The 27,642-nt window shown below is 41.1% G+C and overlaps 1 protein-coding gene across 1 annotated transcript; it reads right to left on the minus strand.

The window, feature by feature from the left end:
* Positions 1-3,406: 3,406 nt before the first annotated feature.
* LOC139385586 (collagen alpha-3(VI) chain-like) lies at positions 3,407-27,423 on the minus strand. Its single transcript, XM_071130774.1, has 9 exons — positions 27,167-27,423; positions 16,580-16,693; positions 13,093-13,689; positions 8,444-9,037; positions 7,531-8,166; positions 6,803-7,393; positions 6,049-6,708; positions 3,633-4,058; positions 3,407-3,411 (listed from the first exon to the last, which is right to left on the minus strand). Exons 2-9 carry the CDS (start codon positions 16,665-16,667, stop codon positions 3,407-3,409), a joined length of 3,597 nt encoding a protein of 1,198 aa, XP_070986875.1. The 5' UTR covers positions 16,668-16,693; positions 27,167-27,423.
* Positions 27,424-27,642: the final 219 nt, after the last annotated feature.

Raw genomic sequence — 27,642 nt, forward strand, 5'->3', positions numbered from 1 at the left:
ATACATTCTCAGTAAACTACTGTAAATGTATTACAATTTTTGATTTAAAAAACCTTAAGTGACAGTGAAATATACACTACCGTTCAAAAGTTTGTGGTCAATTATAAATATCCTTGTTTTTGAAAGAAAAGCACAATTTTTGTCCATTAAAATAACATCAAATTGATCAGAAATACAGTGTAGACTTTGTTAATGTTTTAAATGACAATTGTAGCAGGAAACGGCAGATTTTTTTAAATGGAATATCTACATAGGCGTACAGCGGCCCATTATCAGCAACCTTCACTCCTGTATTCCAATAGCACATTGTGATAGCTAATCCAAGTTGATCATATTAAAAAGGCTAATTGATCATTAGAAAACCCTTTTTTGCTATTATGTTAGCACAGCTGAATATTGTTCTGCTGATTAAAGAAGCAATACAACTGGTCTTCCTTAGACTAGTTGAGTATCTAGAGCATCAGCATTTGTGGATTTGAGTACAGGCTCAAAATGGCTAGAAACAAAGACCTTTCTTCTGATACTCATCAGTCTATTCTTGTTCTGAGAAATGAAGGATATTCCATGCGAGAAATTGCCAATTGGTACAATGCTGTGTACTACTCCCTTCACAGAACAGCACAAACTGGCTATAACCAGAATAGAAAGAGGAGTGGGAGGCCCTGGGGCACAACTGAGCAAGAGGACAAGTACATTAGAGTGTCTAGAAGGCCAGCATCCCGGGGTCGCCTCGTCACTGTTGACGTTGAGACTGGTGTTTTGCGGGTACTATTAAATGAAGCTGCCAATTGAGGACTTGTGAGGCATCTGCTTCTCAAACTAGACACTCTAATTGTCCTCTTGCTCAGTTGTGCCCCAGGGCCTCCCACTCCTCTTTCTCTTCTGGATAGAGCCAGTTTGCACTTGGATTAGCTAACACAATGTGCAGGAGTGATGGTTGCTTATAATGGGCTTTACAATGTCTACACTGTATTTCTGATCAATTATATGTTATTTTAATGGGGGAATTATTTTATTTTCTTTCAAAAACAAGGACATTTCTAACTTACCCCAAACTTGAACGGTAGATTATCTTAATAATCTTACCAATGACAGTTGAAATATCAGGTGTTTCCTTAACACCACTCATTACAGCAGCCACGGAAGAGTGTATCCCGTCAAGCTTGTTAAAATTGGCAACAGAAAAAGAGTGTGCTGGTGTAAAAGATATGCTTTGTAACTCCAATGTATCAGCATTCCTTGTTCCGAAGCTAAATGTTCTTACTCCATCCCCTCTCAATGACTGCGCAGGTCCCCTTAAGTCATTACTAGATCTCCCACCACTGAAAACAAATAGATATTGAGGCACACCCTCTGCACGTCTGCCTCCAGCTGAAGCAGTAAAGACAGTGTCTCTCACAAACTGCAGTGCTGTGCCAGTGTTGAGGAGTCTTCCAACTTTGTGCCTCATGGATCTTATTGAATTAAGCACATCATTTTTAGAAGAGTATGAATTCAGATAGAAATTGGGTGTGGCATCCCGACTGTACTGAACAAGGGCCACCCGGTCGCCATTTTCCTCCACATTAAGACTCTCCACTACTTTCTCTGCAAAGCGGCGAATCCCAGCAAAGCCAGTTCTAGAGTCGTCAGATCCGTCAATGAGAAATACAACATCCTTTTTGTCAGATTCTGAAATGAAGATAAAGAATGGTTGCAGAGAGAAAGGAACGCCACTTTTCTGAGAGGGCACAGAAGCAAGGTCATTGCTAGCATAACCTTATTATTTTAAGGAGAAACACCTTAGACACACATCTATATTTTCCTCAAAGGACATGTAATAACATAGATAAGATCCTTTACCAGAACACAGAGAACACATGCCACTACAGAAAAATAGAAATGGCTACAGCTTACCAAAATGCATGGTAGGGACAGTTGGCACTAGTTGATGGGATGCTTCTGTTAACAATGACAACAATTCTCCCTGAATTGTGGGAAGGTCTTCGAAATCAGTAATAGAAAGGGCGTAATTAGGTTCATGAGATATCGTTTGTAGTTCAAGGGTGTCGGCATCTCCTGTGCCAATACAAATTGAAATTACTCCCATTTCTTTGAGCTTTGTGACAGGGGTTCTGATATCATCTCTCGATCTTCCACCACTCAGCAGTATCAGTATCTGTGGAACACCTTGCAGGCTTCTACTTCCATTGGAGGCAGTAAAAACATTGCCCCTCACGTACTGGAGAGCTGTTCCAGTATTTAGAGGACTTCCTCCTTTGTGCCTCAGACCTCTTACAGCATCAAGAACAGAATCTTTTTTTGAATGCATACCCAACTTGAAATTGACCTCTGCTGTGTCACTGTATTGAACCACAGACACATGATCTTTGTTCCCATCTACATTGAGTTTTTCCACAACTCTCTGAATAAAGTCTTGAATATCTGTAAATCTTCTTCGGGAATCATCAGAACCATCAAGTAAAAATACAATGTCCCTCCTGGTATCATTTGATGTATCTATAAGCATTTACAAAATTGGTTAATAACATTTTGCATATACATTTAGGGAATTCAATAAACTTTTAAATTAAATACATCAATATTATACTAACTGAATTGACCAACTACAGCATAACTGATGATTGCAGTCTTACCTATTAATGTTGTTGGCAAGTTAGTAGCGGTCATTTCAACTCTCTCAACAGCAGATACTACTTGCTGTTGAATGTTTGGGAGATCGTTGTAATGTGTAGCAGAGAAAGCATAGCTAGGTTCATATGAAATTGTTTGAAGCTCAAGTATATCGGCATTCCTCATTCCAACCACTATTGCCATGACACCAATTTCTTTCAAGTTTGTAACTGCATTTCTAACATCATCATTGGACCTTCCCCCACTCAATAGAACCAGAATTTGAGGGATGCCCTCTTGGCGTCTGCTTCCGGAGGAGGCAATAAAGACATTGTCCCTGACATACTGGAGAGCGGCCCCAGTGTTGAGGGGTCTCCCTCCTTTGTGCCTCAGGCCTCTTACAGTGTCAACAACATCTTCCTTTGTTGTGTAAGTATTCAGATAGAATTGGGCCTCTGGTTCTCTGCTGTACTGGACAACAGAGACTCGATCTTTGTTCTCCTCCACAGTGAGTTTCTCCACTAGTCTTTGCACAAAGTCACGCATAGCCTCAAATCCATTTAGAGTTTCATCAGAGCCATCCAGTAAAAAAACAACATCCCGTTGTTTGGATTCAGTTTTATCTAGAGATTCATATGAATAAAATGTCATTTGCAGGTAAAATGATAAAGAAAGATCATGTAAATTTATATTTGTGACTAGAAAGTGATAGCTACATTTTTCACAAGGCATGCTTAAAATAGTATCATGAATGTACTGGGTAAGACATCCAGCTATTTTCAGCAAGAAGGTATCAACCTGAAATGTGACAGATTAAATGGCTAATGAAGAGAGTTAGAGAAATAACTCCTTACCTACTACAGTTCGTTGATACACTTTTGGCTGACGAGGGACCCTTTTTACAAGTGACAAAAGCTGCTGTTCAATACTTTCAAGGTCATCGAACCAAGGGACAGAAAGAGCATAGGAGGGGAAACGAGCTATTATTTGGAGCTCTAATATGTCTGCATTCCTTGTACCAATACAGAATGGTACAATTCTGTTCTGTTTCAAAGCAACAGCAGCACCTCCAACATCATCTTGAGATCTGCCACCACTCAGCAGTATCAGTATCTGAGGGACGCCTTCTTGGCCTCTGCTTCCAGAGGAGGAAGTAAAGATGTTGTCCTTTACATATTGGAGGGCTGCCCCAGTGTTGAGTGGTCTACCCCCTTTGTGCTTTAGGCTTCGAATAGAACTTAGAACACTTTGTTTTTCTGGATATGTGTTCAGTAAGAAATGGGCCTCTGGATTTCGGCTGTACTGGACCACAGAAACTCGATCTTTGTTCTCTCCAACATTGACGTTTTCCACTACTCTTTGAACAAAGCCAAGCATGGCTGGAAATCCACTCCTAGTATCATCAGATCCATCCAAAAGGAACACTATGTCTCTCTGTGCAGCATCTAATTCAACAAAAGAGAACATTGAATGACCTATTTAATAATAATTTAATAATAAAACCATGACAGATACCAGGCCAGGCAGATATACATGCACAAGGACGGCATATCAATAGAATGTAGTAAACACATTGTCAGAAATATTATCCATTATATATATTTGAACTATGATGACTTTCAGGTCATTACATAAGCTCTATAAATATTGCCAAGCCTTATAACCATGTTCATCAATGCAACAATACAAAGAAATAGGATGTGAAATTAAAGGGATTTAAAAAGGTCTCAAATGACAAAATATTTAAGAAAGTTTGTAGAGCGAGATTTTCAGTTTTAGGAAAAATATGTCAAGATGTGAAATCAAACACTCCTTCCATGAAGGAAGACGAAGATTGTATGCTTAAGACAGCGGAGAATCTAAACTAGTGTAAATCAACTAGACAATGATATACTGTATAATTGGTTCAAGAGAGAGCTTAAACAGAAAGGACCAGAAAAGCACAGTTTCCTGATTTTAAACAATCAAGAAAAGCATGATGTTTCTGGAATGTGGAACAAGAAAGCGGAGATTTGGAATTTGTATGCCAATAGAAATGTCTTTGCGAAACAGAAACCCTCCCAGCACCATCTCTGATGTTGTGTTTGTATACTTATGAGTAGGTGTATATTGGACAAATTGGACAAAGGCAAGGATCTCCGGCTGTATGGACAAAAGTTCACCAAAGACGGGTAGGTTGAAAATAAATCTGGAAGAGTAGGCAATGCATCGAAGCTCCTCTTGCCTTACATGTTTCATCCCAATGGCAAAAGAAAGAACCCCAAGATGTTTCAGATCAGATGCAGCAGCTGTGAAGTCATCATTAGACTCTCCAGCAGTTAACTAAAACAAAATCTGGGGAACCTCTTCCAGATGCTGACTCCCGGACGAGGCAGTGAAAACACTGTCCTTAACAAACTGAAGAGCTGCTCCAGTGTTGCGGGGTCTTCCTCCTTTATGCCTTAGGCTTCTAACAGCACAGATGACAGCCCTTTTGGTTTTGTGAGCTTTAAGGCGGAAGTATTCCAGAGCATCGTCACTGTATTGCACAACAGGAACTCGAACATTGTCCCCATCAATGTCAAGTTCATTGGCCATTCTTCGTATAAACTCTCTAATGGCAGGCAATCCATTTCTGGAGTCATCTGAACTGTCAAGGAGAAACACTATATCCCTTTTGATGTTCTCTGTATCAAGTAGGTAGTGAAGATAGATAAAAATGGAATACATTGACTAAGAAATATATTATAGAAAAGGCCTGTAGGCCGTCATTGTAAGTAAAATTTTGTTCTTAACGGACTTCTCTAGTTAAATAAAGGTTTTAAAAAAATTAAAAGGCATGTAAATGTTTAAAAAAATTAAACATTGTTAGGAATGTTTGAAGCTGAATTTGAACACCAGGCATATCAGTGGAAAAATATCACTGACAGAAGAAATTACTGCAAAATTACAGTTGTGGTTGGTTGTCTGTCTCAATACACATTCACATGCATATTTGCAAGGGTGTATGATAATCTGGAGTAGTGTATGCAGGTTTTGGGAGCACTAAACTACTGTTCTGAAAGGCATCATTACAAGCAGAACAACAAGGAATGATCTTTTCAAAAGAAGTTGGGATAGTTTCTCCATACATGGTTGAGGTAAGAGATAAAGAGAGAGAACAGAGTGAAATGGGGGGAAATTGTTTTGGTTTAATAGAATAAAAAGCCAATAAATACTCTGAATAAAGACATTTTAAAATTCTATTTTTTCAATCATGCAACCAAATACTAGCATCTTTCACCAAAATGCATAACATGTATCGACATAGCAGGAAATACTCTACTGAGACTATGTTTACCAAAGGCTTAGGTATCTATGTATTTACAATGCTTCAACTTCAGCATTGTTCCAAAGATAAAGAATATGGTATATATATTGTATTTAGCATACTCAGATCCAAGCTGAAGTTCTTACCTACTAAATCAGGAATCCCAGGTGTCACATCAGGAATCCCAGGAGCTACTGATTCTTCGGTGTCTTTCGACAGGCTTTTAAGCGCAGCAACAAGCTGTGGCTGGATTGTGGGCAGCTCAGAGAACTCGGTGACCTGGTATGTGAAACCAGGTTGGAAGGAAATCATTTCCAATTCACGGACATTGGCGTCCCCAACTCCGACCCCCAATGACACAATTTCCAGATCTTTAAGAGCTACAGCAGGACCCTTAACATCATCTCTGGATTTCTTGCTAGTCAAAAGGATCAGAATCTGGGGCACACCTTCCAGTCGTCTACTGCCAGAGGAGGCTGTAAAGACACGGTGTCTTACAAACTGGAGAGCTGCCCCAGTGTTTAGGCTCCTTCCACCCTTGTGCCTCATTTTACTTATGGCATTAATAATGGCATCCTTTGTTTTGTGAGAGTTTAGATAGAAATGGGCCTCTGGTTTGTCAGCGTACTGAACCACAGAAACTCTGTCTCTGTTCTCCTCCACAGATAGTTTACCCACTATACTTTGAATAAAATCTCGCACTGCTGGGAATCCACTCCTTGTGCCATCAGAACCATCCAGCAGGAATACAATATCTCTTTTCACAGCATCAGTATGAACTGAGATAGCATAAGCATGAACCGAGGCTAAGACACAACAAACAAGGCACGTTTAGAAGAAAAATACATCACAGCACAAAGAGCATCATCAACACAGAACATGACAAAAACTTTTGCTTACCTTGGTCCAGAATGACCTTCAGCTCTTCCTTGGGAAGGCTCACATAGCTATTGAGCCTTTGTTGTACCATATTGAGCTGGCTGAATTCCTTCACATTGAAAGCAAAGGATGGGTTGTGAGAAATGGCCTCGATTTGCTTAGGGTCTGCATCCTTGACACCAACGCCAAACGGTACCACTCCATCGGTCTTTAAAGCGCTAGCAGATTCCTTCACACTATCATTTGACTTGCCTCCGGTCAAAACGATCAAAAACTGGGGGACATTTTGGGCCGCACGGCTACCATGAACCGGAGACAGGATAGTGTCCTTCATGAATTTCAAGGCCATTCCGGTGTTTAGACTCCTTCCACCGGCCAGTCTTAGATCATTAACAGCCCTTAACACTTCAGCCTTATCCTTATATGTATTCAGGTAGAAGTTGGAAGCTGGCCTCTCACTATGTTGGACAACTGAAATCCGTACTCTATCTTGTCCAATATCAAGAGGCTCAATGACTTTGATGATAAAGTCCCGGATGTAGGGGAAATCTGCTCGGACATTATCCGAGCCGTCAATCAGGAATGCAACATCCCTCTCGCCTCCAGCAACTGCTGTAAGAAAAGAGTCAATGGCATTACTTTTCAGTTTGTTCTATGTCTTTAATACAATTTTAAATGTTTAAATATTTAATATCAACTGTTAAATCCAAAATGTACTGATAAAAGCTCAAATACAACATAAAGCTTACCAGGTTCCTTGGTTATTTCGATGTCTGTTACTGAGATGTCGGTGTCGCCGACCACAGTAATCAAAGGAGTCATGATCTGTTCAACAACATTTGGTAGGCTAGAAAATCTGCTTTCATGGTAAGCCAAGTTTGGGACGAAAGCGACCGTCTTCAAGTAGGCCTCATCTGCCTGGCCGGCACTGACTGTGAAGGTCAGTACACCCGCCACAGCCACTTTGTCTGCAATCTTTTTAACCTCATCCTGGGATGGGCCTCCAGTGATCAGGAGAAGAACCTGTTGGACACCCTGCCTCTTACGTGACCCAGTCGAGGCCTGGAACATGTTGGTAAGGGCATAATCCATAGCCGCTCCAGTGTTCAAAGCAGATCCTCCCATTAGCCTGAGCTGATCAACTCTAGCCAGCACATCTTGCTTTGTTTTGTGTGTGTTCAGGTAGAATTCGATCTTTGGGTTCTCTGCAAACTGCATAAGCCCAATGCGCACCCTGTCGGGCCGCACGTCCAGCAGGTTTACCACGCCGACAATGAAATCCCGCACATATGGAAGATTGGCACCCCCAATGTAGCTAGAGCCATCCACCATAAAGACGATGTCTCTGACTACTCGCTGGGTCTGCACTGTTGTAATTTCAACCACTGGGGAAAAAAACAGGGGAGGAAAAAACTATTAGATGTCAATGATTTTGAATAAAGCCCTAGGTGAGGGGAGTTAATCACTAATCAGTGACCTTAATTGATCAATCAAATACAATGGAGGAGTGAAAAACTGCAGAATCTCGGCCCTCCATGGAATGAGTTTAACACCTGTGCCTTTTGGAGTCTTGGGGTAAGAAAATGCCACCGGACATGTGAGGTATACATTTTATGTAAGTAGCTAGTATGAATCCTAGTAACAATAGGAGAGGAGCATTACCTGGCTCTGTGGGTTCCTCAGTCACCACAACCCCAGATAGAGTGGAGAGGAGAGAGACAATCATCCTTGGGTTGCGAAGCAATGTGCGGAAGTCCTTCAGCATGAACACCAAACTCTCATCAATGGCAATCTGCTTCAGCTCCTGCTCATTGGCAGTCTTAGAGCCAGCGGCCAGGGTCAGAACCCCCATGCGCTGCAGTGCCTCAGCAGCCTGCCCCACACTGTCACTGGACTTTTTACTGGTCATCAACAGCACCAGCTGGGGCACACCCTGCTGAATACGACTCCCCTTTTCACCCCTCAGCATGTTGGTCCTCACAAAGTCCAGGGCCACCCCGATGTTCACCACTTGTCCCGGTCTTGGCTTGAGTCTTCCCAGTGCCGCATTCAGGTCCTCCTTGGATCCATATGAGTTCAGGTCTATCTCAAGTCTGGCAGCGTTGCTGAACTGGGCCACACCTACTTGCACTTGGTCCGGTCCGATTGGCATGGTGTCAACAAACCTTTTGATAAACTCACAAAGAGAGTTGATCGTTGTGGCACCCATAGTGCTGTCAATGAGAAAAATGATGTCCCTTTTTCCCACTTCCAAGGCTAAAAGAGAAAATAAAATTACACATGTTAGAGAAAGCCCTGATAAAAGCTAACTATTATTAGCTAAATAAAGCTGATACAGCTGTGATACTCCCTTAATAATGGTAGCCTAAGTACAGATGTGATTAATTAATTAATGCCATAGTTAACATGAATGAATGCATTCACAATGCATGCCATGTTTAAGAAAGGCACACAAAAATGGATTGTAGAATTCATACTGTATTAATAAACATCTGTGTAAACATAGCTGCACAGCATTCTGGGAATTACAGAATGGTACCATTTTGGAGGTGTTCTAGATTAATTTTATGGTGTGCTACCAGTGGTGTAAAGTACTTTAGTAAAACTTATTTGAAGTCGTTTTTTTGAGATATCTGTACTTTACTATTCATATTTTTGGCAAATTTAATTTCAATACAGTCCTAAAGAAAATAATGTACTTTTTATGCAATAACATTTTCCTTGACACCCAAAAGTACTCGTTAAATATCAAATGGTTAGTACGACAGGAAAATTGTCCAATTCCCTCACTTACCAAAATAAAATCCCTGGTCATCCCTACTGCCTCTGATCTGGTGGACTCACCAAACAAAAATGCTTGTTTGTAAATTAAATCTGAGTGTTTTTTATTTTATTTACCTTTATTTAACTAGGCAAGTTAAGAACAAATTCTTATTTTCAATGATGGCCTAGGAACAGTGGTTAACTGCCTGTTCAGGGGCAGAATGACAGATTTGTACCTTGTCAGCTCGGGGGTTACTAGTCCAACACTCTAACCACTAGGCTACCCTGTTGGAGTGTGCTCCTGGCTATCCGTAAATGTAAAAAATAAAATAATAATAATAATAATAATAATTTAAAAAAAATAACAATAATAAAAAAATATTTTAAATTATTTATACTTTTACTTTTGAAACTTAAGGACATTTTAGCAATTACATTTACTTTTAAAACTTAAGTATATTTAAAACCAAATATTTTTAGACTTTTAGTCAAGTAGTATTTTACTGGGTGACGTTCACTTTTACTTGAGTCATTTTCTATTAAGGTATCTTAACTTTTACTAAAGTATGACAATTGGGTACTTTTTCCACCAGTGTATGAAACTAGTTTAGGAGAAGAGTGTAATTGTGTAATACTAACAAAAATGTTATTTCTTCACAGGAAGAGGTGAAAATATTAGCAGTAGATCTGTACTTTCGCAAAAGTTTTTTAATATTGACTGTACTACAATGACTCTGTTTACCAAATCTTCATTGAGAGCATTTACCATTTTTTTGTAATGTTTGTTGGTTTGGCAATGCCACCGTCAGACAGAAAAATATGCTGAGATTCAAACAGACAGGCTTGGATGAGATCAGGCTCCCCATCAAGGCTCACAAAATAATTTTAGACCCAACTCCCCTGTACCTGGACTGAACTACTCCATTCTGGGTGTAGGTATAGGGCCCCCCCCCCAGCAGGAAAAACAGAATTAGACAATAATTTTTGTCAGGTGTCATATCTCTCCTAAAGAGCTCGGGCTAATGTTCCTATCCACCCAGTAAGGCCATCAGGGAAGTCTCTTTCATTGGTATACAATATACTGTATGTAACTGTTATGAATTTTGTATTGCCAATTTGTTCTCTACAGTATGTTAACACCACGTTTAACATGTACATGATACTGCAACAACATTTCCCCATGAGGACAATAAAGTCAGTAAAGTAAAGATCTAGTTAACCGTATACGCGGACATCTACTGTATATTCAAGTGGGACAGCAAGCTTATCTAACCAGCTACAGTAACTAAACTATACCAAACCTACGTTATCATGTTGCTCTTTTGTAGGTCAGCTAGTTTGATTACACATGATCTAAATAGCCAAATTGGCTAAACTGCGGAATTTCAGTATTCAGTTAAAACTACGTTTTGTAATGCTTGTGCACTTGTTAGGTTTGTTTTTTATTATCAATCTGGCTTAAGTTAGAAATCAAGTCAGGATGCTAACCTATCTGTTTTTTGTCATACATTTCATTACAATGCATTGTCCTATTTGTGAAATGTTATCTACCACTATTTCAATATAAAAATGTGATTAATATATTCAATTGAGATAAATAAGGAGTGTACCCTCAAACCCCACATTTCAAGCACCTGCTGTCTCACAGTTACATATATAGGGCAGCCCCCAAAATTACTCTTCTTATCTATCAACAGTCTATGCAAAAAGTTTGATTGTCTTCTCAGGAATTCAGCCTTCTCTGTGTTGATCTTACCAACCCCCTTTTTCTCACCTCTGAGAAGCAGTTACATTCTGTAGGTTTGATATCTGATTGGAGATTAACTTTACAGTAATGCTATTGGTCAACAACTCAGATTTTGAATCCAAACAACTCAGATGATTGTAAAAGGCTCTTAAATTAATTAAGATTCTTTTTGTTTTTCTTTCTTTCCTCCAATGAACTATTGGCCATGGCACAAGACATGGTTTCTTTGTCTCTCTTTGTCTCTTTCTCTGATAATGCTTGGAATAATGCCTTGTGCAGAGCCTTGCAAAAGTATTCAGCACCCTTGGAATTTTCCTATTTTGTTGCCTTACAACCTGGAATTAAAATATATTTTAGGGGGGGTTGTATCAAAACTTGAGTGTGCATAACTATTCACCCCCCCAAAAAAAGTAAATACTTTGTAGAGCCACCTTTTGCAGCAAGTACAGCTACAAGTCTCTCGGGGTATGTCTCTATAGGCTTGGCACATCTAGCCACTGGGGTTTATGCACATTTGTCAAGGCAAAGCTGCTCCAGCTCCTTCAAGTTGGATGGGTTCCGCTGGTGTACAGCGATCTTTAAATCATACCACACATTCTCAATTGGATTGAGGTCTGGGCTTTGACTAGGCCATTCCAAGACATTTAAATGTTTCCCCTTAAACCACTCGAGTGTTGCTTTAGCAGTATGCTTAGGGTCATTGTCCTGCTGGAAGGTGAACCTCCTTCCCAGTCTCAAATCTCTGGAAGACTGAAACAGGTTTCCCTCACGAAATTCCCTGTATTTAGCACCATCCATCATTCCTTCAATTCTGACTAGTTTCCCAGTCCCTGCCGATGAAAAACATCCACACAGCATGATGCTGCCACCAACATCCTTCACTGTGGAGATGGTTTTCTCGGGGTGATGAGAGGTGTTGGGTTTGCACCAGACATAGCATTTTCCTTGATGGCCAAACAGCTACATTTAGGTCTCATCTGACCAGAGTACATTCTTCCGTATGTGAATCCACTCATTTTGCAAAGTAATTAAATACATTTGGACTTAGAATTCCACTCTCAGACATTTATTTATTGCCTATTACTGTAACTTAACTATGGTGTTCTTGCAAATTGCTATTTATCTTATGGAGTTGGATAATTAATTTAATTGGTTAATTGCATAGTCTTATTACGATTCATATGTGAGGCATTTATAATAATGTCTACATATTGGGTCTTTAAATTACTATTTGTTGTGTTGCCATTTGTGGCCTTGAGCAAAGCATAAGCAACGGGTAGCTAATGCTCTAAGGCTAACCCTGTGGTGTGTCAGGGGGTTTCCATTTTACGAATTAACAAACTTAAAAGCTATTCTAAGGGACTTTAATTTTTCTTGAATAATGTTGAAAAAAGTGTTATTGCAATGCTTATACAGGTAAGGTGTCATGACAGCATTACGTATACCCCCTTCAAGAATATCAAGGCCAAGAAAATCATTAAGGACCTCAGCCACCCGAGCCACGGTCTGTTCACCCTGCTACCATCTAGAAGGCGGAGATTGTACATATGCATCACAGCTGGGCCCGAGCGTCTGATAAACAGTCATCAATAGCTTGCCTCCACCCAGTACCCTGCCCTGAACCGTAGACACTGTCACTAGCTGAGGATGCAACCAATGCACTTTGATTTGATTTCATGTAAAGTGTTAGCAATTTATTATTCTTAAAGTACCTAAAGTATGCAATCAGCTACAACACACACAAAATAAAAATGTTCCATGAACCCTCAACCCACTCCCACCTTGCATGTAAGTTACCTACCTTCTGTGAATTCATTCAGAACGACAATGGTACCCTGGGCCACCCCGTTAACGTATGGTAGCAGCTGGTCACCCATGCTTGCCACTGCCCTGAAATCGGGGGCCGACAGAACAAAGCTCTTGTCTGTGGCGATAGTCTCCAGCTCGGCGGTGGCCGTGCCGCCGACCACTACGCCAAACGTGATAACACTTGCTGCCTTAAGAGCCCGGTCACCCGCACTGAAATCGTCATTGGACGGTCCAGCACTGATAACCACCAGAGCTTGGGGCACCCCCTCCTCTGCCCTGCCCCCTGATGCCGGACTCAACAGGCTCTCAGCGACTTTCTCCAAGGCGGCTCCAAGGTTAGCCTCATTGTTGCCTGTGAACTGAATGGCCTTCACTGCATCCAGGACATCGGCTTTGTTCTCATAGGTATTTAGAAAGAACTGAACCTCGGGGTCCACGCTGTACAGAGCCACGGCCACCCGAATTGTGTCCCTGCCCACATCAAGGCCCTCAATGACTTTCATAGCCAAATCGCGCACACGGGGGAAGTTGGCCGCTCCAACATTCTCAGATCCGTCAATTAAGAGTACAAGGTCAGCTGACTCTTGTGCTTAAAAGGGAGAGATAAAACAGGGAAAAAAATGCAACGTGAAAGCATTAAAACAGAGAAAGAGGGAGAAGGATAATGTGCTGGTACATCATTGAATGTAACATTCATGGTGAACACAATCAATCATTAAAAAACATCACAAAAGCACCTTATACTGCATGTAGGCTGAACCAAGGAGTGAATACATGTTGACCTTAAGTGATAATGGTTGCAAATTAGTCTGAGGATGACCCCCCTAGCTTGCTATATAATACTCCATTAATGTATTTTTTTGCAAAATACATTGTTTATGATCATTTCCCAAAATGTTTAGGGCAGTGCGACATCAACAGAACATTACAAAATAGCTTTGAAGCACTGTACTCATTATACACTCATAATACTCATAATTTCATAATACTGTCAAAGGGGTCCGTTTCTCCTTTTTATCTGTCTTATATCAGCTTGGGTTCTGTGATAATGCACCAAAAATGACCTCCTTCAACTCCATTGAGTTCAGCTACCCCATGCAGACTCATGTTACAGACCTCAGATATACTGGGTACCAGTCATGACCCTGTGGCCCATCCTCGATGCTTAAGAGCTTCTACCGTTAATCAAGAGAATAAATAACTATTCTATAACATTTGATTGTGCATTGTGCCAAGCTGTTACATGTTACTTGCTCAGTTGATATCACACTAAATTTGCCCTGTCAATATTATACTGGATTAAAACTAGGCTCTGCTGCAAGTCAAGGATGAGTCCAGGACAGGTTCATTACTGTTCCAAGTGTAGAATATTATGCACATATTTTACACAGTTATGAAGACAGTAACTGATAAAACATAGCCTAAACACACACAACAACAACAAAAAACAAGACACACAAGCAGTGGGTGGATGGTCAGCCATTGTTAAAAGCTGCTCTCCGTGATTTGGGAGGCCATTTGTCACTGCTCTTCATTCACTTGACCTTTTCAAAGGTATACGCCATAAGGGCATAATATATGGAGATTTGTTCTCAATGAGGCAAAAGCAGCTATGTGATTTCTGTAGAGAAAAGATCGTGGACTGAAGGTGTTCTAAATGTCTATGTGTGTTAGATGATAGAGAGAAAAATAGAGAGAGAGCGACAAAGAAAGAGATTATTGAAGTTAATACCCTGTTACTGTATAATGTGAATAGATTATTGTCCGCCTGTAACAGTCTACCACGAATGTTGAATTGTTTGAAGATCCTACTTGTAACTTTTACATAGTCAATGCTGTTGTAGCGAACTAAAATGTCAAACTAACAGTAATTTGTCTTTACCATATAAAAAAGGCACTGGGTATTCCAAATGACTGAGATGGCCTGTTCTCAGTTCATGCACAAGCTTTATAAATTGGTTGATCTGGCTTGTAAGAGGTATAGCAGCCACCAGTGCCATCAAAAGCCCTCTTCTGAAAAGTATTAGCAGTGTCAATCACATGCAAACCTGGGTGGTGATCTTAAAGTATTACCGGCAAATTAAACGTGATGAGAAACAGTGATGTTAATGGGTGCCGGACGGTGGAATGAGGGTTATCGTGTTAAATACCCCTTAATCCTGTTAATAAAGGACTCCATCCAGATATGGCCAAACATTCACAGCTGCTTTCTTTTTTAATGATAATGTAGGCATTAGTATGGTAGTGACACAAGCCACTTGTTGGTACATGTCACATCTCGAGGCACTCCTTTGGCTTCGACAACCACAGCGGCATCCCCGGCCTGGGTCACTGCGCCGCACAAGCACACCACCACTAACTCTTGGATTACCCCCCGCAGGGCCAGGAAAGAGTCTACGCTGAACACGTGTGTGTCCTGCAGTGCACTAGCCATCTCCCTGAGTTCCCAGTCCACCGTGTCCTGCACCCCCACCGCAAACACCTTCACACGGGCCAGCCACAGTACCTGCATCTTGGGAGCGACCGTCTGTCCGTGCGGGCCCGTGCGGGTGTCGCCTCCCCAGTAGGCTATGGCCCGGATGTGGGCCAAGGCCCCCAGTGGAGATGGGTACATGATCGGCTGGAACTCGGTTTTGCGGCGAACCACTGTACTGGACGAGGGCAAACCGCCACCCTCATGCAGAGCTTTAACAACACTTTACAGAAACTGTCGGACGTACTGAAAGTTCTCTTGTCCCATGATCCAGGACGAATCCACTAGAAAGTAGATATCGGCGGCCAGCCCTTGTGCGCAATCTTCAAAAGAAGAAACCCGGTTTTGAGGACTCTCAACGAGCTGTGAAAGAGGCCAAGTCCAGTGGTATGACTGCAATCACGACCCTGTTAATGTACCATGTAAAATAGGCTATGAACTGGTGCTAAAATATTAAGGCAGTACACCTTAGCTCACCTCACCTACCAGAAGGCTATCATAAATGAGACGGAACTGCGAGGCCAGGGATCCAAAACATGACACAGGACTCTAAGGCTGCAGTGACTCCTGAGTAGATCTCATGTTGAGCTTTTCTCATTCACACCATGAGAAAAGCTCAACATGAGGTCTACTCAGGAATCACTCTACCTTTGACCTCCTGCAGGGAAGCTTTGACTTTGTACCCAAACGTTTCTTGTTTCAAGAAAGGGGGAACCTCAACCCATACATATCAATCCAACTCCAGTTTAAAAGCAGTGCTCAGAAATATCATCGTCATTCCTCATTTTTTCTTAAATGTCTAACATTTTGGCCAATTGACTAATTTGTGCTGAAAATAACAAGAACCATCCTCAACAGCACTTGCACAGATCCACCGATTTATCCATAACCTGAATAGTCACAGTTACAAATGAGACTTCCAGGTGCTACTAAGATCAATGGGTATGTGAAGTGATAGGGGCCTAAGACAGGGCAACACTGAGAATAGAAACCTAGCCAAGCTTACCTTCCTCTTGAGCGTCAAGTTTGGGCAGCAGTCCTGCAAAAAGTACGCCCAGAAGAGCGCACAGCGCTAACATCCGGTGTTTCCTCATCTTCTACCCAACACCAAAAGTAACACCTGCAAATGAAATAGAACAGGAAGTGTCATGGAAGGTTGGTGTTCTTTTCAGCATCACAGCAGGTAACAGTCTCTATGGCAGGTATAATTGAAAAAAAAAAGACATCATAGTAGGTAAAGTAATAGAAGACTTGAATGTTGCATTTTTGTGAAGTAGTCCTAAGTGTGTCAGTTTCCCTTTAACATTACCATCATCAATGCTTTATAATTCGAGTATTAATTATTTAAGTACAATACAACATAATAATCCATCAACATCGTAAAATTAGCAAATATTTCACAATAGAAAAACTTACAAGACTGAGTTTTTGTCATTCTGACAGGGACATTATGAAGCTCTGTGAATACCTAGCGGAACCCTACATTAAGTTGTTGATTTTGGTTGCCTCCCTGTTCCACGGTCATCACACGGTGAAAGCAAATACCTAATGTCAACAACATATTTACAGTTATGTTTTACTCTTCAACACACCATTGGAGAAAATAATACCTCATACTACCATCACATGGAACTATATGTAGAAATATGGGATCCACTGCTACCACAACGTCAGCTTGGACTAGCCAATCCTGCAAAGCTGTCTAAGAAAGGGGTTTTCAATGCATTTCTCCCTTATCCACATCAACAACAGGCACTTGCCAGCAAACACCTCCAGTTAAGGGTTCAAAACAACAGCCACACTCCGGTTAGTTTATGTCTCTCTTAGAGTGCTATCATTGGTGGCTCATTTCTGTCTGTCCAAATAAGTAGCAGCGTAGGTGATATTGAGCTCGAACTGGAGCTAGAACTTGGACTTGTAGAGCCTAATGGCATGATCAAAACCACCTATTCAAACAGCCAGTCTACATTGCTAATTATCTACTGTTGGCGAGGAGCATATTTTCCATCTTATAAAAGTTGTGTTCTTAGGAAGGTTGTTGGACTGGAGAGTCCAGTTTCACGGTGAGGTTTGTGTGTTCTATATTTAGTCCAGCTTCCCCTTATTGTGATGTTAAGTGTCGTCGAGGGAAATTAAAAAGTCCAGAGAAAGATCAAGCAGACAAACTTTGTTCCAATCAAATGTTCATAGGAAAGAGTGTGTGCAACAGTCGTGGATTGTTTTGCCAAAGTAAGATTAAGGCCAAACCCAGAGAGAGTTTCAAATAGACTACACAATAAAGCCTTGTTCACATTGGCAGTTTGAAGTGACTCATCCCATTTCTTTGCAAACTCAAATAGAATTTCTTATTTTTCCTGCAGTCTGAACAGCCATAAAGCATATGGAATCGGATATTCCAAGCCACAATTCAAAACATGAACATTGGTTCCTACCCTGTCATAACTCCTACCTGGCTTTTTCATCTGTTGTCATGCCAAACAACGCCAACCATAGAATTTGAATAATCATTCTATACTATGATTCCTATATCGCAAATCAAATCACAATACGATTTGTTGTCCATATCATGCAGCCCGACTAACAACCTAATAACTTTACCAGTATATGCAAACATTTGGTGGCACAGAAATAAAGGAAAAGTGGTATCTTCTTCTGGAGAATAAGTATGATTCATATAGGCCAAACGTAGGCTATACATAAAAAAAACATATATACACGTTTTATGTGTGCTCCTAACTTTTCTAAGTTAGGTGCACCAGTGCTACCAATTAAATGTTTAATTTAGAGCCCCGAAAACAGATATAGTATGCCATGACTGAAGGACATACGCCAAATTGGCTGAGCTCAGGAATTTATTGGATCTCTGAAAATGTTTATTATTTAGTAATCAAATGCCTTGTACGCTGCTGACCAAGCTGAGATTCACAGTCTCAAACAAGTCGCACACACACACACACACACACACACACACACACACACACACACACACACACACACACACACACACACACACACACACACACACACACAAACACACACCAGTGCAGCATCACTAGATCCCCATAAAGTAGTGGGTAACTTGCCGGAGAACTTCCCTGGTAGGGTCCCATATTAGCACCATTTACACAGAGCTGCTGTTGTAGACCCATTAATGTACACAGAGTTCAAATGTAATAGTAAGCCTGCATAGATACTGTATGGTGGAAACCTTAGCACACCCAATAGGTATTCTAAACTATGGAATTTCTGTTGATAATGTCATGCTGCGGACATTTCTGTGCAGAAATAGCTAAATACGGCACCATGTGCTGACTTTGCTGTTTTCTGCGTGACACAATGCCCAACCTCAGCTCTCTTTCACTTTAAAATCCCACCGTAAACCCATATTTACAATTCCAACTGGCAACTGAGCTGTTCGGCAATGAGGAATTTTCTTGCATAGACAAATAAACGCTGTCACCAAAGGAAAGGGGACAAAAAAATGTAATATCTTTGGCAGGCATACATGGCCCATGACTGGGAAGGTATCCACTATTAACATAATGATGAAGGTGAGCACAGTCATATGCCCATAGTTGAGCCCCAGGGGAGTTCATTTTACGATCTAAGTGCACTCACACAGTGCTCTGGCAGCTACTCCAGCCAAATCACAGCGGAGGGCAGCTCAATGACGCACAGATTATGGTGAGGAAAGTGTGTGTGATGATATAAAGAACTATTGAAAGTTAATGGAGAAGAACGAAAAATTGGGAAGTTACACACTAATGGGTAAAATTCAGGTACAGTATCATGGGATCAAATGTGACATGTTTTCCTCACCCTCAGATCTATTCACATAGATAAGTAATTTAAAGAGTAACTTTCATTTTCACGTCAATTCTGGTCTTTATTTTGCCAGTTCATTGCAACAGCCTGGTTTTATAGAATATATGTAACATAGTAAATGTTTTTTATTATTATTATTTCTTTAAACCTTTATTTAACTCAGCAATGTAAATCTGGGATACTCACATTTGTATGACATGTTCCGTTTGGTATGGTTACATAAGAGAGAATGTTATTAATTTATTGGTCTCAGTGTATATATACTGAACAAAAATATGAATGCAATATGTAAAGTGTTGGTCTCATGTTTCATGAACTGAAGTAAAAGATCCCAGAATTTTTCCATATGAACAAAAAGCTTATTTCTAAACAATGTGCTGCACAAATTTGTTTACGTCCCTGTTAATGAGCCTTTTTCCTTAATAATAATACATCTACCTGACAGGTGTGACATATCAAGAAGCTAATTAAACAGCATGGTCATTACACAGGTGCACCTTGTGCTGGGGGCAATAAAAGGCCATTCTAAAATGTACAGTTTTGTCAAACAACACAATGCCACAGATGTGTCAAGTTTTAAGGGAGCGTGCAATTGGCATGCTGACTGCAGTAATATCCACCAGAATTGTTGGCAGAGAATTTAATGTTTATTTCTCTACCATAAGCTGCCTCCAATGTCATTTTAGAAAATGTTGATAGTACGTCAAACCGGCCTCACAACTGCAGACCACGTGTGAACAACACCAGCCCAGCCACCTGGAAAGATGATGAACCTCAGGAGTATTTCTGTCTGTAACGAACGCCTTTTGTGGGGAAAAAACTGTCTGGGCCTGATTGACTGGGCCTGGCTCCCCAGTGGGTGGGTCTGACTCCAAAGTGGGTGGACGTATGCCCTCCCAGGCCCGCCCATGACTGCATCCCTGCCCAGCCATGTGAAATCCATAAAATAGGGCCTGATGAATTAATTTCAATTGACTGATTTCCTTATATGAACTATAACTCAGTAAAATTGTTGAAATTGTTGTATGTTGCAATTATATTTTTGTTCAGTATAATAAATCTAACTCTTTTTGCCCTGAGCGTTTAAACTCTACCAATTGAAATTGTGATGTAGAGGCACCCTGAGAAGCCTCTACGACATCTCAAGGGAGGGGTTCGGTATAAAATACACTCCCTTCTAGATGTCCTGGATGGTACCATCTCAAGGCTTACTATAAAAGCAGTTGACAGCGAGCCCTATTTTTTAAATTTTATTCAAGGCACACTTAACCAGAATGGCTACCACAGCATTATGCAGCGATTGCGACATTCAATCTGGTTGCACTCATTGGGACTATCATTTGTTTTTTAACAGGACAATGACCCAACAAACCTCCAGGCTGTGTAAGGGCTATTTGACCAAGAAGGAGAGTGATGGAGTGCTGCATCAGATGAGCTGGCCTCCACAATCACAATCACTAATTGAGATGGTTTGGGATGAGTTGGACCACAGAGTGAAGGAAAAGCAGCCAACAAGTGCTCAGCATATGTGGGAACTCCTTCAAGACTGTTGGAAAAGCATTCCTTGTGAACCTCGATGAGAGAATGCCAGGAGTGTGCAAAGCGGTCTTCCAGGCAAAGGGTGGCTACTTTGAAGGATCGCAAATCTAAAATATATTTTGATTTGTTTAGCACTTTTTTGGTTACTGCATGATTCCATATGTATTAATTCATAGTGTTTATGTCTTCACTATTATTCTACAATGTAGAAAATAGTAAAAATAAAGAAAAACCCTGGAATGAGTTGGTGTGTCCAAACATTTGACATATACTTTATATACAGTGGATTGCGAAACTATTCACCCCCATTTTTCTTATTTTGTTGCCTTAAAATGTATTTTGGGGGGTAGTATCATTCGATTTACACAAAATACCTACCATTTTGAGATGCAAAATATTTTTTATTGTGAAACAAACAAGACATAAGACAAAACAACTGCAAAAAAAAGTCTATACTTTGTAGAGCCAACTTTTGCAGCATTTACAGCTGCAAGTCTCTTGGGATATGTCTCTATAAGTTTGGCACATCTAGCCGCTGGAATTTTTGCCATTTCTTCAAACCAAAACTGCTCCAGCTCCTTCAAGTTGGATGGGTTCTGCTGGTGTACAACAAACTTTAAGTCATACCACAGATTCTTAATTGGATTGAGGTCTGGGCTTTGACTGGGCCATTCCAAGACATTTAAACCACTTGATTGTTGCTTTAGCAGTATGCTTAGGGTCATTGTCCTGCTGGAAGGTGAACCTTTGTCCCAGTCTCAAATCTCTGGAAGACTGAAACATGTTTCCCTCAAGAATTTCCCTGTATTTATCGCCATCCATCATTCCTTCAATTCTGACTAGTTTCCCAGTCCCTGCTGATGAAAAACATCCCCAGAGCATGATTCTGCCACCACCATGCTTCAATGTGGGGATGGTATTCTCGGGGTGAGTGGAGGTGGGTTTGTACCAGACCTAGCATTTTCCTTGATGTCCAAAAAGCTAAATTTTAGTCTCATCTGACCAGAGTACCTTCTTCCATATGTTTGGGGAGTCTCCCACATGCCTTTTGGCAAACACCAAACGTGTTAGCTTATTATGGGAACTTGCCTGCCTGCACGCCCATTTAATCGATGCCATGTACATTTGATTTACTGTACAACTAAGAGATATGCTAACTGTAACAGTCATTCAAGTCCAGCAAAACTAGTAAGCGAAGTGATTCACGTTTCTTGCTAGCTAACCAAATGACACCTACATCTCTAGCTGTAGCCACAGAAAAACGATATGGGGGGAAAAAGTCAGCCAGAAGCTAAAAAGCTAAAGATCCTCCCAGAAGCTAGATAGCTAACATTAGCCTCTGTGTTTTTAGCTTGCTAAATAAGTGGCTACACGTATAGATAAGCTAGCCTATTCCTTAGCGACGTTATGACTGACTTGTGATATTTGCCATTGCTAGTTTGATTGTTTTGACATTCCCAGTCTTGGTTACATTCATCCAGTTTTGTCCAAAATATTGCGTAATTGAAACTGAAACACTGCATCCCAAATGGCTGTAAGAAGCAAACAATGTTCCAGGCCAGCTGTGAGGTACAACCTGATAGCAATATTAGTTGGACTACAAAGAAATGGATTGGTGATTGACAGTGCATTCGTATTCGTATTCAGTATTCAGACCCCTTGACTTTTTCCACATTTTGTTATGTTACAGCCTTATTCTAAAACAGATTTTTTTAAATCTCATCAATCTACACACAATACCCCAAAATGACAAAGCAAAAACAGGATTTTAGATTTTTTTTGCAAATGTAGATATTTTTTTAAACTGAAATATCACATTTACATAAGTATTCAAACCTTTTATTCAGTACTTTGTTGAAGCACCTTTGGCAGCGATATTAGCCTTGAGTCTTGGCACACCTGTATTTGGGGAGTTACTTCCATTCTTCTCTGCAGATCCTTTCAAGCTCTCTCAGGTTGGATAGGAAGCGTCACTGCACAGCTATTTTCAGGTCTCTCCATAGATGTCCGATTGGGTTCAAGTCCGGGCTCTGGCTGGGCCACTCGTGGACATTCAGAGACTTCTGCATGGTCTTCGATGTATGCTTAGGGTCATTGTCCTATTGGAAGGTGAATCTTCACCCCAGTCTGAGGTCCTGAGTGCTTTGGAGCAGGTTTTCATCAAGGATCTTCCTGTACTTTGCTACGTTCATCTTTCCTTGATCCTGACTAGTCTCCCAGTCCCCACAGCATGATGCAGCCACCACGTTGCTTCACCATAGGGAAGGTGTCAGGTTTTCTCCAGATGTGGTGCTTGGCATTCAGGCCAAAGAGTTCAATCTTTCATCAGACCAGAGAATATTGTTTCTCATAGTCTGAGAGTACTTCAGGTTACTTTTGTCAAACTGTCATGTGCCTTTTACTGAGGAGTGACTTCCGTCTGACCACTTCATCATTAGGCCTGATTGGTGGAGTGCTGCATAGATGGTTGTCCTTCTGGAAGGTTCTCCCATCTCCACAGAGGAACTCTGGAGCTGAACTACTTGACCCATATATAGTCAAATAATGCATTAAATCTCATTGAATGTGATGTTATCACTTAGGCATCATGTCTCTGACGGTCATCTCTAGGCGTTTATATTGTGACACATATCTTCCCCCCCCATTGTCACGGTCTTCCTCCTCTTCACTGAAGATGAGAGGCGAGAAGGATCGGAGGACCAAAATGCGGCGTGGTTTGTGTTCATCTTGATATTTAATAAAGAAAACACTGAACACTGAAACACACTATACAAAAACAATAAACAAAATAACAACCGTGAAGCTAATGAGAACTGTGCTGACAAGCAATCAACATAGACAATCACCCACAAACAAACAGTGAAACCCAGGCTACCTAAGTATGATTCTCAATCAGAGACAACTAATGACACCTGCCTCTGATTGAGAACCATACTAGGCCGAAACATACAAATCCCAAAATCATAGAAAAACAAACATAGACTGCCCACCCCAACTCACGCCCTGACCATACTAAATAATGACAAGACAACGGAAATAAAGGTCAGAACATGACACCCATTTGAATACAATGTATTAACTTAAGTATCATGTCTGTGATGCCTATCTGTAGGTTTCAAGATTGTGACACTGATCTTCCCCATTAAAGGCAATGTATTCACATGAACTTCATGTTTCTTGAATAATATATTTTTGCAAACATATCAGATTGACGCTTTTCAATGATATCATGTTGGCCGACACTAAACAGATCCAATAAACAAAGACATTAAACACACAAACCCCATGCTCTCTTCCAGTGTGCAAACATCTGTGTGCATAGCATACCCACAAATTATGCTGTAACGTAGGGTTCACACATTAGCACTACACCAGCAGCTCCCCAAACATTATCTTACTGTATAGAACATACAACTCTAAGAGGGAGCCCTGTCTTTCATCAAACCTCTCTGCTACAATGAGATGTACTCTGCTTGCACAACAGAAAACTAAGAGATGAAAAGTTTCAGATATAAATTGAAGGTCTAGAATTGATATTGCTATTTCCCCTATGAAATGTCTTCTTGTGTATTCCATTTCTCAACGTTACCCTCAACTGTGCCAACTAAGAACACTTGAGGTGCGCTCAGTTTGGCTTGAACATTTTTTACGTTGCAGAACGGTTTGTACTGAACAACACATTTTCCCAATACGTTCTTGTATGTTCTTAAACATTCTGAGGTGTGTTTGCACCTGTTTGGTGGGTATCGCAAGGTGTAGTTTGTTGCAATGAGTGACATATTTAAAGGACAGTGGCCTTGCTGACAGCATTCCCCAACCCATAACTCATCCCGTCCCCTCCCCGTTTTTTCAACTGGTCATTCAGTACAACACCGTTACCATTCAATTGAACGTTCCAGAACATAAAAACGTACTGAACGCAGCCCTGATGTCTGTCCTCTTAATTAACCAATCTTAGGGCCATATTGGGCCACACTGGCCAAAACGCCCCTCCCACCGCCTGGAAGAATATGATAGGATCAATGATAAAGGTTAAAGAGGACAGGCGGACAGGCAGACAGGCGAACAGTCCTAATGCTTCAGGCTGGCTGCATTGTAAGTAGGTGATAATCACCAAAAAGGTTGATGTTCTTCGCACATTGTCAAAATCTGGGCCCTTATTCACAAAACGTCTCAGAGTAAGAGAGCTGATCTAGAACCAGTCATGCCTTTTAGAGAGCATCCTAGATCAACACTTTTACTCTGAGTTTTTTTGTGAATACGAGGCCTGTCATATGGCCTCTCAAGATTTTGTGATGACTGCAAGGCTTTATGAATTAAATGTTACAATGTAACTCCTTTCTACAGCACATTACTTATTTTTTCATTGGAATACATGTTATCATCTAATTGGTATTTTATTAGGATCCCCATTAGCTGTTGCAAAAGCAGCAACTACTTTTTCTGGGATCTACACAAAACATGACACAATTCAGAACATAATATTTAAAAAAAATGTACTCCTCAGTGGTGCAGCGGTCTAAGGCACTGCATCTCAGAGCTTGAGGCGTCACTACAGACACCGTGGTTCGATTCTAGGCTGTATCACAACCGGCCGTGATTGGGAGTCCCATAGGGCATCGCACAATTGGCCCAGCGTCGTCCGGGTTTGGCTGGTGTAGGCCTTCACTGTAAATAAGAATTTGTTATTAACTAACTTGCCTAGATAAATAAAGGTTACATTTAAAATAAATTAGACAAGAACAGCTCAAGTACAGAACTGCACCAATTTTAAAATGGCACAACAATCTATACTTCATCTAGACATTCATCATTCAAAAGAGTAATGGCATCAGTTGAGGTGAATCATGAAGTCGTGAAACTTGGCGCAAATGTTTATTCTGAAATAAATTACCTTGGGGACAACTCTTTCAGGTGGGCCTTATAAAATGACCGCAAAACCCCCCAAAGGTCTATGTGCTGCAGTTTCTAAAAAACAGAGACTTTGCTGGAGAGCATAGAGCAATAAAGCTTAGCTAGGCTGATTCACAAAACAACTCCTTCACTGCGAATTTGCCTAATGCTGCTCTGCTGGTGTCTTATGATAAGAGCTTCCCAAAAGGCCTGGCTGTGGGAGTACAACTGTGATGGGAGTACATTTTCTGGAGTGAAATGGGAAAGATTGAGCACACACAAAAATACTCATGTATAATTTCACTCTTGAGGGTGAGGGTAAAGGTTAATGATGCACACCTGGTTTTCCCTGACTCTGGATTTCATATTGAAGGACTAAACTCCCACAGTCCATCTGGCCGGGGGTTTGGAAAACGTTCTCTCGTCACACTTTCCACTCTCCCATTCGCTCCAGAGGGTGTGGTTTATAGCTGAGACCGAGCTGAAAACATTGCTACACTCAACCACCACCGATTGGTGGTGCTCAAACGCCAATGTAGGGACACACTTAGTACGCTGGAATCATAAGTCTATGTCGAGCCATTTCTATCACTCAGGAACATATTTATTTCAACAAACAGCTATTGGGGGCCACTTATGTTATGCTAAAAGCCCAAATGCTAAAAAGACAACATGCGCTTTAACATCAACAATTAAGGAACAAGTGACTCTGGGACACATTGACATGAGCTTCTTGAAGAACACACATTTCAGTCCATGCTGCTGTTTTGATGTGCCTGTAGAAAAGGTTAAGCCTTAAATGAAATCACAGGTGTCAAACGCATTCCTCGTATTTTAGATGCAGAAGTGCAGCTTTTTCTGATCCAGTAAAGATAGAGAGCAGACACACGCCTTGTCATCTCTTTGTACTGCTCTCCACATGTCCTGTGGCATTGCATCGCTAAAGCACTCCTACTTCCCCCCCACTGTAACTATGTCTCACCTCTAACTCTTCCACTCCTCTCGCCCTCTAAGTATAGGTATCACTCTGCCTTCAAATACTTGGTGTCTGATATTTATGAGCTTAAAGGTAACATGTCAGGAGAAAACTATGATTATGGGCTTGCATGCTCACATTTATGAGATGCCATACCATGGCCAGTTTCAGACACACACAAGTCAAATTTAATGCTTGAAAATATGCAAAGAAATGAGAACAAAAATAACATATCAAGTGTTCTTGATCCATTGTGCAAAAACTAGCAAAAACATGCTCTCACCAGTAAACAACAACTCCCAACTTTCACGACTTTCGAAAAGTAACTTTTAAAACAGTCCGAGAGAGTTTAACACTTACCCTGAGCTGAACTATCTTTATTCCACAGTCTTTGGTAAAACAAATTCTGCAAAATGACAAAGGCCTTTAGGTCATTATCCTGCAGGTATTTCCCCTCTGTGCAGCTGGCTTCTCCAGCTCCTCCCGAAGGAAGGCAGATGAGCGAGGTGGAGATGGGGAGGATAATCTGTTATTGGGAACAATGGCACACAATGAAACAAAGCACTCAGAGACAGACTGCCACACTCTCGATCGCTCTGCAGAGGATCTGTGGCTCTGACTAAGGCTGAGACGGGACAAACTCCCAAGCTTCTGGAGCACTGCCACTCCTCTTTTCCTCCTCCCACGTTCTCCAAAGATGGGAAAAAGGGAAATATTGGGGGGGGGGGGGTCTTGAATGAAAACCAGATGCACAGCCCTGTTTGGTCTGGATGGAAGCAGTGGGGAATATGATGTCACAAACCTGGAGTGAGATTCTCTTCTCACCTCCCTCCTTC

Source organism: Oncorhynchus clarkii, chromosome 3 (assembly GCF_045791955.1).
Source record: "Oncorhynchus clarkii lewisi isolate Uvic-CL-2024 chromosome 3, UVic_Ocla_1.0, whole genome shotgun sequence".
NCBI lineage: Eukaryota > Metazoa > Chordata > Actinopteri > Salmoniformes > Salmonidae > Oncorhynchus > Oncorhynchus clarkii.